General features: G+C 42.9%; 1 protein-coding gene across 1 annotated transcript in view; it reads left to right on the top strand.

Moving 5' to 3' along the window:
* LOC134142590 (VPS10 domain-containing receptor SorCS3-like) overlaps positions 1 to 13,116 on the top strand; it is a 304,720-nt gene that overhangs the window by 143,360 nt on the left and 148,244 nt on the right. Inside the window, exon 3 of the mRNA XM_062579860.1 lies at positions 1,004 to 1,103. Coding sequence (XP_062435844.1) covers positions 1,004 to 1,103 — 100 coding nt within the window. The remainder of the gene's footprint in view (positions 1 to 1,003; positions 1,104 to 13,116) is intronic.

Raw genomic sequence — 13,116 nt, 5'->3', positions numbered from 1 at the left:
TTTAATGAAATATTAAGTTTGTCCAGGGAGGCTCTTAGTGAAGGTCTTTCCCCACCTGCCTGGTAAGGATTGTATTTCTTCTATATAGAGGATATGTGGATTCAGGAGCCAGGTCCTCCCTGTTGTTTAGGTATGGTGAGTGGGCTCTGCATGCAGCATGGTACACTTGCTCCTAAAGCGGTTGTTTTTGACCACAGTTCGTGGTGGGGATCTTGAACTAGATAGTTGTTGATCTCTTCTGATAGGAAAAATATACTGATTGTTAGGAAAAGTAGAGTGTGAGTACAGAGAAGAGAAATAAGCAGGGCAAAGAAGGGTTTCAGCAATGCCCACAAATGAGGAGGAGGAAGCTGCAGAAAACCCTCTGTGACGAAGCAGCCCTTTTCTCCAGTCACGAATGGGTAGTGCCACCCCCAGATCATCTGCTCCTCCGAGTGGGATTTGCTAGTGTAGGGGCCTGAATCTGTCTCTGTAACTCAGATAAATTAAATTCATGGCACAAATTCATGGATCGGGGGACTGAGGACTCAAGATGCCATTTTAGATGCATTTTTTTCTGGCTGTTACATATATGAGCTGCTTTTGAATCCCTACCTCAAAGTCAAAAATCACCCTACTTAAATAAAGTTGTTAAGGTGTTTGATTTTGATTTCTTTGTTGGATTTGTTTGAAAAGAGAGTTTTTGTGCTAAAGGTGCCACTGAGATCAGAGTCCTCCCTACAAATATCAACCACAATTGGACAGCAGTGCTTGAGAGCAGAACCCCATGAGGTCCATAAGGATCTTCACAGCGGCACCATAGTTACCCATGCACTGCAGGAGCAATTGATACAAGGGCAGACCCTGCCCAAAGGACTCCATTTTTCTTCTCTTTTCTGCTGGCCACCTTTTCCTCTCCTGGCCACTCGAAGCTGTAACTTCGAGTTACAGCTTGGTTTGCCTGGTCATTTTCCTTCCCTGAGTTCTGCTAACCACACAAACTCTTTTTGTCTCTTTTCTCCAGGTCGACAGACTACGGCACTACCTATGAAAAGCTGAATGACAAAGTAGGCCTGAAGACTGTGTTGAGCTACCTTTATGTCAGTCCTACTAACAAGAGGAAGGTAAGGGAGAGTCACTGAGCTGGTTAGCTACAGAAATAAAATGACAACATTTGTGTGTGTTCTGAGAGGAATTATGAACCTAAAGTAAAATCCTTGGGCAAGTCTTGAGAGCTCAGATTTGTGCCACAAGTTACGCTAGCGTGTTTCCATCAAGTTCGGTAGAATTATGTCTATTTTGTCTATTTTTGCCTGTTTTGATCAGGATGGAGTCCTTAATCTCCTCCTGAATGTGCCCAGTCTTTTGTTAGATAAATAAAAGGGTTGTTATTTTTTTCCTTCTGACTATTATACCTTTAAACAAAGTGAATTCATACAAATACTTCTGGAATTCTTGCTAGTACTGCCCTTAGCTAGTACACCTTCCCTTGACTTCTCTATCACTTTATTATTTGAAATACTGAGTAAGAGGCATTCCTTCCTGCATTCGACGCTTTTCCCTTTTATGCTTCCTAGCTTGATGGAGGAGTTGGAGGTAAAGATGTAAATGACACTGTCATTGGTTACATCACATAAGGGGGCTGAACGGAGAATGTGGCTGGCGGAGTGGGTGGGAGACCTAAGATTTGATTCGAGTGCGTAGGAGAGAATATGAGGTCATAGCTTTCAACCCCCTGCTCACACTTCCCACATGATGCAATTAGGGCTGTGGCTGGCTCGCACAGCGCAGCCCAGGAGTTACTACTCAGTGCCTTTCTGATTTAAAATTAGTGGCTCTGCTGATTCAAGGGAGGTAGCGGGACAAAGGCGCTTTCAGCTACCCACAGAAATCAACGTGGGAGGGCTGCAGCGTGTGGCTAATTGCTGTCAGGGGAGTTATGTGTTTGGATGGTGTGCAGCTCCTTCTGCTGGATCACTTCCAAATTGCCCATCTCGTGCCTCTCTCAATAGGTTTCCAAACTTGTATTTTGCTACTCATACTGTTATTATTATTACTATTGTTTTTTCCATCATTGGTCAGTCCACAGAGGTTTTAAGATTGATGTTTATTTCAGTGAATTCAACCTTAAGGCAATCATAGCTCTGATTACTATAGACAACCATATATGTGTGTTAGAGTGTATGGAGGAGAGGGAGCAGGCAGTGGGCAGGGGTCAGCTTTTATTTTTTCTGATGCAGAAGCTGAATTGCTTGAAAACTGTCTTGACTTCTTTGTTCTGAGCAAAATGGAAATGAAGTATTTTTATAATGAACTCTTCCAGCCTTTAAAAAGAAAACAGCCCAATATCTTCCCCCTCCTAAATCCAACACAGTGGATCCACGAAGCTATCTGAAGAGTTAATTCTTGTTCATTCTGTTTCCAAAGCAACTCTGCCCACCCAAAATCAGAGGCAATGTGCTCGGTTACAAATACTACGTCACTGGCGTAATCTCTCTCTCTCTCTCACTAATCAGAATACTAGGTTATCAGCTAGCAACTTCTCAAGTTATCAATGTTTACAGATTTAGCAATCTTCTCTCTCTCTCTCTCTCTCTATTAATAACACTTATCCTATAGTGACGTGCAGAGCCCTCTTTACATGATGTTTACTTGTTTAAAGTGATAATCTTTTAAGGAAATAATTTCTGGACCTGCCTGTCTTCCCTCTCTGTCTTTCCTCTCAAAACTCTTTTGAAATATAGAGATGGGCTGTAGGGAAAATCCACAGGAAACCAGGCTTCAGTATTGCCTGCTGTGGGAACAACTGGTTTTCATTCTTTCTATCTCTGCTGAATTTATACACACTGTTACTGTGCATGGTTAAATGGCTGGTTTGTCCTGACCCAGAGCTGCCTCTGCTTTGTTGACAGGCAAAGCAATTCCAGGCATCCAGGCAGCGTTAGAAAAGCACTTGGAGGTGTCACTGGATTGGAGTATCTGGGGTTTGTCAAATTCAGTATCAGGCTTACTTGTGTGCCCACCTCTTACAGAGTCATAAAGCTGTGTGCCACACAAAATACACGTAGGTTGTAATCTTCTCCATGTCTCTCTGGGTGAATACCGTTTCAGTGACCTGCAGAGTAAGCATCATGTTTTTGCTGAGCTCCCATGGATAACCACCAGCAATGAATCACAGAGCAGAAGGTGAATCGGTTGCACCCTGGTGGAGAAAACCTAGATAGATCCCGTGTCCTTCACCTCCAATGGTGTGAGTGCTGGCTAGCTAAACAAAATGCAGTGGTCCCTTGCTAGCCTCAAAAACAGATCTTTGTTTTAGGCGATAAACAGTGGGAGAACGATGCCAGAAGCAGCAGACGTGTGCAAGGGCTGTGCGTACACAACGAAGCATGCAGATCCTTGCCAGGCAAGATATTTTCTCCTTAGGCATCAGCTCCCAGGTACTGACTGGACCCTTCGTGCCTCACAGCTCCTGTTGTTTTTTGATGGGTTTGCATACTGTTGCTAACACTCTCTGCTTATTAGTGCTTAGAGGATTAGCAGTTACTTGGAGGAGGGGAAAAGCTTTCCATACATTCATTCTTAATTGATTTACTAGTGAGAAGGATAATTACCTCTCAGCTACCCTGCAGAACTATAGTGGGAATTACCTGTCAGATTTCTTTGAAGCCCCAAAATGCCTTTCTTCAGCTATAAAATAGGAATTATACATTCAGCCAAATGCCAGTTACATAAACATTTTTTACCTGAATTGTGGCATAACCCTGGGCTCAATTAAAATATGAGGAAAGAGGATTTAAAAGCTGCTCCTTTTTTCTTCCTTTTCCAAATGAAAGCTTTTTGTTTCCAATTTCTTTTTATTTTTTATTTTATTTTTGGTGTGAATATGACAAGTTATTTGGTGGCTTCTGCTGTGTTTCAGTGCTCAGTGGTTCCAGGTCATGGGGTTGAGGTGGTCTCAAAAGCAGCCTCTTTGGCTGGTTGGGGCTAGGATTTAGATCGGGAAAACCTGAATTGAGTTCTCATTAGTACTATGAAATTCCATGTGATCATTATACAGAGCAGTTGAACTACTCTGAACTCCTGGGGGCTATGGCTTTCTTAAGAGTTACTGTTTTGAGTCACAGTTGGAAGCCAAGTGTCTGTTGTTGTGATGCTTCCACCCCCAGGAAGAAATTCGAATCAGCAGAGAGTATTCCAGGATCCTCCTTTCCTTTCAGTGCATCCACCCACCAGGTTGTTTGCCTGAGAGGTATCTGGTTTGGCCCAATTAGCAGTGAGCATACGGGTTGCAATGAGCCCAGTGATTCAGCGGTGAACTTCAGAGAGGGGAAACATTTATGTATGTTTAGCAACATACCTTCCTCGCAGTTGAATGCGATTTAAAGGTTAAGTGCTGTGAAAAGTTGGGACTCAAAAATTCATAGTTTTAATTTATCTGCCCCACGATTACACACCTCTGTTTTGTCTTCAGGGATGTAACAAAAGGCTGCTGGGCAGGAGAATCTCAGTTCTCTGCTGACCTTTAATGCTGTTTTTTAAAGCATTAGTTGTATTTTACTGGAGACAGATTTTTGCAGCAGTATGGGAATTACAATTGTTTATTTCTTCCAAAGCGCTAGGGGAATAATTCTCTTCTATTTTAATATGAACCTTTCTCCTGACTTCTTTAATTCCCATTTTCTCTCTGTCTCAATTTTGTTGTTTTTTTGTTGATGGTGCTGAAAACTTTTTATTGGAAAATTGTTTATTTTCTGCTAATATCCAGGCCTGAGATTCTTTGACTAACTGCCCACGTTTCAAAATAGCGCTTCTTAGAGCTGAAGTGTTCTGAGTTCCTGTTCTCTAGTATAGGCTGATCTCTTGGGTAAGATCACCTGTCTCATCAACATTTGTTTTCTTCTTGTTTGTCAGTAACAGAGATATGTAGAGTCCTTCCAAGGAGCACAGAAAGTAGAGCAGAACAGAAATTCTGTGTAACTGAAGTGCTGCTCCTTTCAGACACTGAAGTGCCATTTTGAATCCCAAGAAATTGTTATGGAACCATACATTTCTTGTATTTTTTTTCCAAGAAAAAAAAAAATCACTCTGTGAAGAGGGAATATTCTTGGTGAAGCTGTTGTTTACTTGAAAACCCAGTTTTCACTAGGAAACTTTTATCTCTACCCTTGGGATTCCTGTGGAGGTTGAGAGGATGGAGTTAAAAAGCATTTAAAAGAAAAAAAAGAGAGGAGATAAAGGAAGAGAATGACAACTAGCAGACAAAATCAAACTAGAAGCCACTTGCCAGTATGTAGTATTGTTCAGATGAGAAGTGGATAAACAGGAGGCCCTGATGGCATATAAGATCTGTGATGACAGTTCTGATGTCTTAGAAAGACCTTCCTTCATGACTTTGCTTTGAATTCCATTGGATGCAGTCATCTTCAGCTTTTTTCCCGTGCTTTTACGATCGTTGTTGTAGGTGATACTATGCTGACTCTCTGCACAGAGAGAAATATCACCCAGCAAAAGGGGCTGAAGTGAGCATTCCCCCTATTTTTTTTTTCCTTATAGTGGAACTGAAGCATGAGATTTTATTCATCAATAGACCTTCTAGCTAAGGGATGTGAACAGGAGCTGCAAATAGCATAAGGCAGAAATAAAGTTGTGGTGCTCAGTCAAAGAGCTTTGAGGAAATGGTTTTGCAAATGAGTTTCCCAAATGTCACAGAGTCAAAATAGAAGGGCAGCCCAAATCACTGATGCCATAAAACCCAAAAGAAGGTGACACCTCTTGTACCTACCTATTCATGCCTCTGGACTCGGCCCATCAGAGTGAGAAATGCTTGGAGGTATTTGGCAAGTCAGAAGCTCTGACAGCTGAGTCTAATTAGGTTTGTTTCTGCATAGCTGCTTAGGGATGAAGTGAGACAACTGTTTATGAGCTGACAGAGAGTAATGCTGTGTTGCAGTTCAGGTTAATGAAGGAAGAAGTTAATTGTGACCATAATACTGGAATTGCAGAGAAATGTATCTACCTAACTGGAAGCTAGCAAACACACTGAGAGCCACATCTGTGCTCTTACAGGAATTGGAGATCCTAACTATGTGCAAATGCCTTTGACCTCCTTTTTATTTTTTCTTGCACACTTAAAGAGTAATAAATTGGGAGCGAACCCCTGCTGGTTATATGCATCTCCAAAGGGAATTCCTGAGCTATGAGTGGAGCCTCAGGGTGGAAGAGTGGTCTGAATTGGTTTTGTTTCTACCTTTATATCTCACTCCATTTGATCCCAGGGGGAATTCTGCGGCATTTTAGTTTCTCCCTCCTCCTCAAATGTGTGGTAGGCTGATGAAGCAGTGGTTCCAGGACACACCTGATGCTTACTAACCCAGCCAGAACTGAGCTGACATCTTTTGCCAGAGCTCCCATTAGTCATCTGCTGTTCTTTTTTTCCTGAGATTGCAGCCTAAGCAATTGGTGAGGAACTGAGCTTTGGAGTATCCTAAAGCCATTTGGCAGATGGAAGGTTTCTTTGGACTCTCTTTTTTTCTTATTATACTGACACTGTGATAAACAGCATGTGCTACAAACTGACACTTACTGGTGTGATCCCAGAGACCATATTTATAACACAAAGGTGGTGGGCTGAGCTGGAGCCACAGGGCAGGAATAATAGAACTATTTCTTTCCACTGTCTTTTATCCCTTATCTTTTCCTGCAGCCCAAAGAAATACATTTACTGAATAGCTCTTGCAGCTGCCATTAACAGGGTCTAAATTACCTGACCTGCAAATTGAGTTGTAATCATTTCTTTTTGCACCCTTTCTCTGGACTTGCTGAGCTATGTAGGACATTCCTGGGCTTCTCAGCACTCTGAAAAACATGTTACTCCTTCCAGAGCCTCTGTGGGCAGAACCTGCCTGCTGATATACAGGAAAAGCTGTAGCTCTAACATACAGCATCAGGATCAGCTGAACTCAGATTTCTCCATTCTTGCCAATAGGTTGTACAAATATGACTGCAGTTTGATCAACATTGCATTGTATTCTATCTGGTAAATACACTTCAGGGACAGTCACTGTCAGTCTCAGAACTGACAATTTAAATAGAAAATAAAGAAACATCATTTTTCTTCACTTCTGTTGAGGCAAAGATCACAGAACGGTTGAGGTTGGAAGGGACCTCTGGAGAACATCTAGTCCAACCTCCCTGCTCAGCACGGTCACCTGGAGCGTGTTAGACAGGGTTGCATCCAGGCAGGCCTTGAACATCTCCACAGAAGGAGACTCCACAACCTCTCTGGGCAGGCTGCTCCAGTGCTCCGTCACTCTCACAGGGAAGAAATTCCCCCTCACGGTCAGGCAGAACTTCCTGTGCTTCAATTTCTGCCCATTGCCTCTTGTCCTGTCACATGGGACAACTGAAAAGAGTTTGTCCCCGTCCCCTTGACACCCTCCCTTCAGGTACTTGTACACATTGGTAAGATCCCCCCTCAGTCTTTTCTTCCCCAGGCTGAAGAGGCCCAGCTCTCGCAGCCCTTCCTCACAGGGCAGATGCTCCAGCCCTCTGATCATCTTCGTAGCCCTATGCTGGACTCTCTCCAGTAGCTCCATGTCTCTCTTGTCCTGGTGAGCCCAGAACTGGACACAGCACTCGAGATGAGGCCTCACCAGGGCTGAGTAGAGGGGCAGGATCACCTCCCTCGACCTGCTGGCAACACTCTTCCCAATGCAGCCCAGGAGACCATTGGCCTTCTTGGCCACAGGGGCACGTTGCTGGCTCATGGTCAACTTGTCATCCACCAGCACTCCCAGGTCTTTCTCTGCAGACCTGCTCTCCAGAAGGTCAGCCCCCAGCTTGTACTGGTGCCTGGGGTTATTTCTCCCTAGGTGCAGGACTCTGCACTTGCCTTTGTTGAACCTCAGGAGGTTCCTCTCTGCCCAACTCTCCAGCCTGTCCAGGTCTCTCTGAATGGCAGCACAGCCCTCAGGTGTGTCAGCCACTCCTCCCAGCTTGGTATCAAGAGCAAACTTGCTGAGGAGGCACTCTGTCCCCTCATCCAGGTCACTGATGAATAAGTTGAACAGGATGGGACCCAGTACTGAGTCCCATGATTTCTTAAAGGTCACTTATAGTATCCATAGCAGAGTCAGAGGATGTGTGATTTGATGTTTCATCTGCAGGGTTCAAACTTGGGAGCCCTTATGTGTGGGATTCTCTCTACTTATCTGATGAAGTTCAACTTGAACTTCTTACCTCAGAGAGAGACTTTTTTTTGTGCTTTTGCAGAGTTATGACCTGAAACCCTCTGAAATGGGATCACTTGAATGTTGAATGTGTTGTAATACTTGAGAAATTTCTCAAGTCGTCTACTTCCCTTTGAAGGGTTTTTTTTAATTTTTCTCTTTTCAATTCAGAAAAGCTGTGTTTTCTCTATCACTTCTCCTGATCCTTCCTGGGCAGGAAACAGTTTCCCTATACTGGTAGAATTAATTCATTAGTGTTTTAAAAGTGGCTGAACATCAGTGAATGGAAGCCATTGAGCTGCTGAGGCAAAATAGTAGCATTATTAGAATACTCTTAAAATATAGGGTCTTTTTGAGTATACTCAAAATCTTTTTTTAATTAATTTTTTTAATGAATGTTTTCATCATCTGGTAAATCTGGCTTTACAGATTAAATTAATTGCTGTCTGTAAAACACTTTAAAACCACTGAGTGGAATGTATGAACAAACAGTAACTTAAGGTTTAGATTTAGATACCTTTTAAATTAAGGTAGTGCTGTTCAGTCTTATTTATTTACCAGCATACATCACTGCAGTTTCTAAGAATTTCTTCAATTCCAGATGTTTCATGTCCTTCTGGTCACTTACAGACTTGCCGAAGCCTCACCTGGTAGATGTGAACCTGATGTGGATGCTTCCTTACAGGCTTCCCTGTTATGACCTTTCTCCTATGCTGGTGTCTCACAAGCTATTTGCTATTGTCAGCTTGATCAGAACTGTATTGCTTGGGGATTGTGCCTTTTGGGGGTCTTTGTAATCCAGGAACCCCATGAGAAGGCACTCTGCCATGGCACTGCCTGAAACTGGGATCTGTCGTATTAGATGCCCTACTGAGACCTGAGCTGACCTGTAGGCTCCTGTACTTAAAGAAGGAAGAAATTAGTGAGGTCTGGTCTTAGTAGATTTAGATTTTATCACTTCTGACTTAACATAAATTGTAGAGGTAAACAGAGGTCCTGTAGCGTCTGATATCTTGGATGCACCTTGGATGCACAGATGATAGCACAGAATTGGGGCTCAAGTTTACATGAGATCCTCAACGCAAATTTTGTCCATTCTTAGTCTGGAACAATGTGATTGTTGTACCCCAGGGAAGGCTGCTTCGGTGAGCATGAACATGAAAACTGGAACTTCTTGGAGCTGTTTCAGTTTTCTCTCTGAAAAAGCAGGTGCATAAAAAATAAAAATAAAAAAAAAAAAAAAAAAAAAAAAGGACCCTTACCCACTGCCAATGTAAACTGTTTCTAAAATAAGCACAGAATAGATAATTAACAAAATGCTCACATATGACATTATTTCTTGTGGGCAGAGGGGGAGAGCGAGAGATCTGTTTATAAAATATTTATAAAAAAATCCCTATATGATGAAATTCCAGAATTAGGGTTGTCTGTGTGTGGCCTTATGCATCCATGCATTTCCTCTCCTTGTACACATACGTTACAGCAGCTTTTACTTGCATTTTTTGTAGGTTTCTGAACTCATTTCATAAATGTTTGGGTAGTGCTGAGGTAGGTATTGAAATGCAAGCCTGATGCAGGATTCAGTTAATAAAGATAAGAAATAAAATGAGGCTCTAAGTTGGTGTTATTGAAAATATCTTTTTAAATAAATGTCATTTTAGTCTTCGCAGATATTGTGAGTCTGGTTGATAAAAGTAACCATGTCGACATAATGTATTTAAATTAAGAAAAAAAAAAAAAGCAGTCAAGACACCTGCGATAACATTTTATTCACCAGCGACTGGAACTGTGATCCTGAAATCTCTGCTTAGCTTCTGCCTGATGCATCGCAGGCCTGATCTCTGCAGGAACTGTAGATGCTCTAACTTTGCCCTGATACTACAGTTGATCATAAGGCTCCCATGTGCAGTAAGAGTCCAATTCTCTACAGACAGATGATGGAAGTCAGTCCTTGCTTTAATAAATTTATAATCTATATAAGGCTGTGAGAAAATAGGTAAAAAACTGTTCCTTCTCTGAGTTTAGGCCTTCTGAATTGTAGGGCATTGAAGGACACAGCGACAGGATTCTGTTTTCATCAGTCTTCCCCATGCCTTTCTTTTCCTTTTTATTTTCTTCCCTTCAATTTTTTTAATTGACCAATTACAGTAGGACCCATTTCTAAAACTGCTGCTAAAGAAATGTAATCATGTGACTGATGGTGAAATCTGACTGAAACTCATGCGCCCACTGCGGAGAGTCGCAGTTGTCACTGCGAGGTGGTGGGGATGGGCTCTTCCCTCTGAACTTTGTGCATTGCCCTGGTCTGTTCTGTGTCCTCGCACTTTGGTACTGCAGGGGCCTCTGCTGCTGCTCTGCCTGTGAGCTTCACCCTGTGTCCCTAGAGAGCCAGGCTCCTGCAGGGCCCTGGGGGCGGTACGAGGCAGGAGAGAGAAGCGATGGGGTAAAACTGGAAAGGTTGCACCCACGTTCAGATGGGAGCTTCCCTGATGTTGGCTGGCAGTATCTAATAAAGAGGTAGTTTTGTTCCGATTTAGCCAGCAAGCATTAAAGGAATTAAAAGATAAAGAAGTTAAAACATCCACTAAAATAAAGCTGCAATTTTCCCACTTAGAACGGCTGGTTTTTTTTGGGAAGTGGGCCAGAGCTGACTTGTGTGATCTCTGAGTGCCCTGCCTGGTTAAAGCAGCAAAGATGGCCTGTCGGGGTGTCTCTCCTCATAGGGGCTGCCTGGGGTTCATCACCCAGCCTGCCACAAGGGTAGGCATGGCTGTAGGACCTGACATAGGGCAGGTTTATGAGACTTCCTTCCTTTTCCCCACTACTCTCTACCTCTCTCTGAAACATGTCTTTCTCCTTTATTGCTGCAGCTCCAATAATATATTAATTTATGAAGTATGAAAAATGAGGTAGTTTTGAATTAACAAGGAGGGGAATGGTGCTTCACAGTCAGCAGGATAATCAATCAATAGTAATGAGTCAGCATGTCCTGTTATTAAAAATAATAGAATGGGTGGAGAGCAGCCCTTGGAAAAGGGGCAGGTGGGACCTTGCAGAGACTGAATAGTGCTGTGACCTTGGTCTTTAGTGATTAGAACTAATTCGCCAGGACATGGTTGCTTTTTCTTTTCTTTTCTTTTCTTTTGAGGAAAAGCATAAAAATAAAAAAACCCAGCACTCAAACCCAAAATCCTGCAATCCTGGTAAAAGTGTCCTTTTATTTTATTTTTTTCCAAAATGAAGAATAAAATAAAGGAATGCAGTATTACTGATTGAGTAGTGTTTTTTTTTTTTCTTTTTTTTTATGACTAGGATAGCAGAGTCTACAGCATTCTTACTGGCTGTTGAAAGATAAGGATACTGTCCCTATTTCTGCCATAGACTTTGTGGCTTTCAGCAGTTTACTTAATCTCTTTGGGCCTTGCTTTTAGTGGAGGCAGTTTTTGTGCTTCGTCTATATAGACTTGAAGTGCGCTGGCGCAGAGGAGCTTCTGTAGTGACTGTGAACCCCACACAGCGTGTTGGGACTGTAGTCTCACTCACGGTGTCTGAGAGCTGCGCTGTTGTGGCTATTGCTAATTCAGTGATGTGTCCAGAGCTCTGGTTTCACTCTGTGTTACTCCCCTTCCATATCTCCTGTGCTTCCCACATGGGCACATCTGCCTTGTACTGTGTGTATGAAATGATTTTATCCCAGGTAGCACTGTGGATCTTTGAAGTCCTTGAACGGTTCTGTTTGGAGCTGTTTTTCCTTTGGCATGGAGCTTGGCTGGGCTAGATTTCAGAGAAACCTTTCAGCAGTTCTGAGACTGCCTTTTGCACTAGCCAGAGTTCATTGCTCTTGACTCTGTTCATGTTAAAATGCCCTGCTTCTTTATATACAGACATTAGTGGACATTACACATTAGTGTAATGACAGAGATTTTTCAGGTGGTGCACAGGTATAGTCAGGGTAAACCCAGGCCACAATTTTCTCATAAATCTGGGGAATCAGCACTTTGGCCAGTCCCCATGTGCTTCCTGTCTGAGGAGAGATTTATGCTGCTGTTCACAGTGGGTCCCACAGCCCCGTAATTCTTTGTTGCAACCTGTCTGGTTGTTCCTTTTGTAATGAAAAAGCTTATCGCACATTTTTTGATTCCCTTGGAAAACACCTTCTGCATGGCTGGCCAGCATGATCTTGACAAATGGTTGGAAGAAAGCAACAAGCCTGACAGAGTCTGCATGGAGACAGGAGTGGGGATGAAGTGGAGATGGTGAGTGCAGGGCTCAAGAGCTGGAAATAGGTGGAAAGATGGAGTCAGTTGGCAGTTTTGTGACTTTTGCCAGTTGTTACCTAAACCAGAGTGTTACAGGTGAGCTGGAGAAAACCTTTCTCTCTTCCATCTTGCACTCCCTTCAACCTGCTTCTTCAGGACACTGCCATGATCAGAGCTTGGCTCGTGTATATGCGTGGGAAGATACAGAAAAGAAGGTAAATGAGTTTCCTAAGACTGTTGAGGTGTCAGTGGCACTGCTGGAATAGAACACAGCAGCTGCACTTCCTAATCAGTGGGGCAGTCCCTCACTTCCTCAGTGCATAATCACAGACAAGACTTCTACCATGAACCTGCAAGGACTGTATCACTGGGAGGCAGTTTTGCAAATGTGATGGGAAATGTGAAATCTAGTGAGCTGCTTGTTGTGAATCATGTTTCTAGGTTCTGAATCTTCCCTTATGTTAGGATCTTTAAAACTTCAGGTAAGATGTGGAGCTTCTGCAATGGTGGATAGCTTGGAGTTTAGTGCTACTGTGCAGAGCACTGCAAATTCATGATTTTTTGTAATTTTAACCCCTAATTCTTGGGCACCTCAGCTTTCCATCAAGAAAATGGGATAGCTGCTTTGCTATTCCCTGTGAGCTTCT

This window comes from Rhea pennata, chromosome 7, assembly GCF_028389875.1.
Source record: "Rhea pennata isolate bPtePen1 chromosome 7, bPtePen1.pri, whole genome shotgun sequence".
Classification (NCBI taxonomy): domain Eukaryota; kingdom Metazoa; phylum Chordata; class Aves; order Rheiformes; family Rheidae; genus Rhea; species Rhea pennata.
The sequence above is the reverse complement of the archived record's forward strand: the minus strand, read 5'-3'. Positions and strand labels throughout refer to the sequence as shown.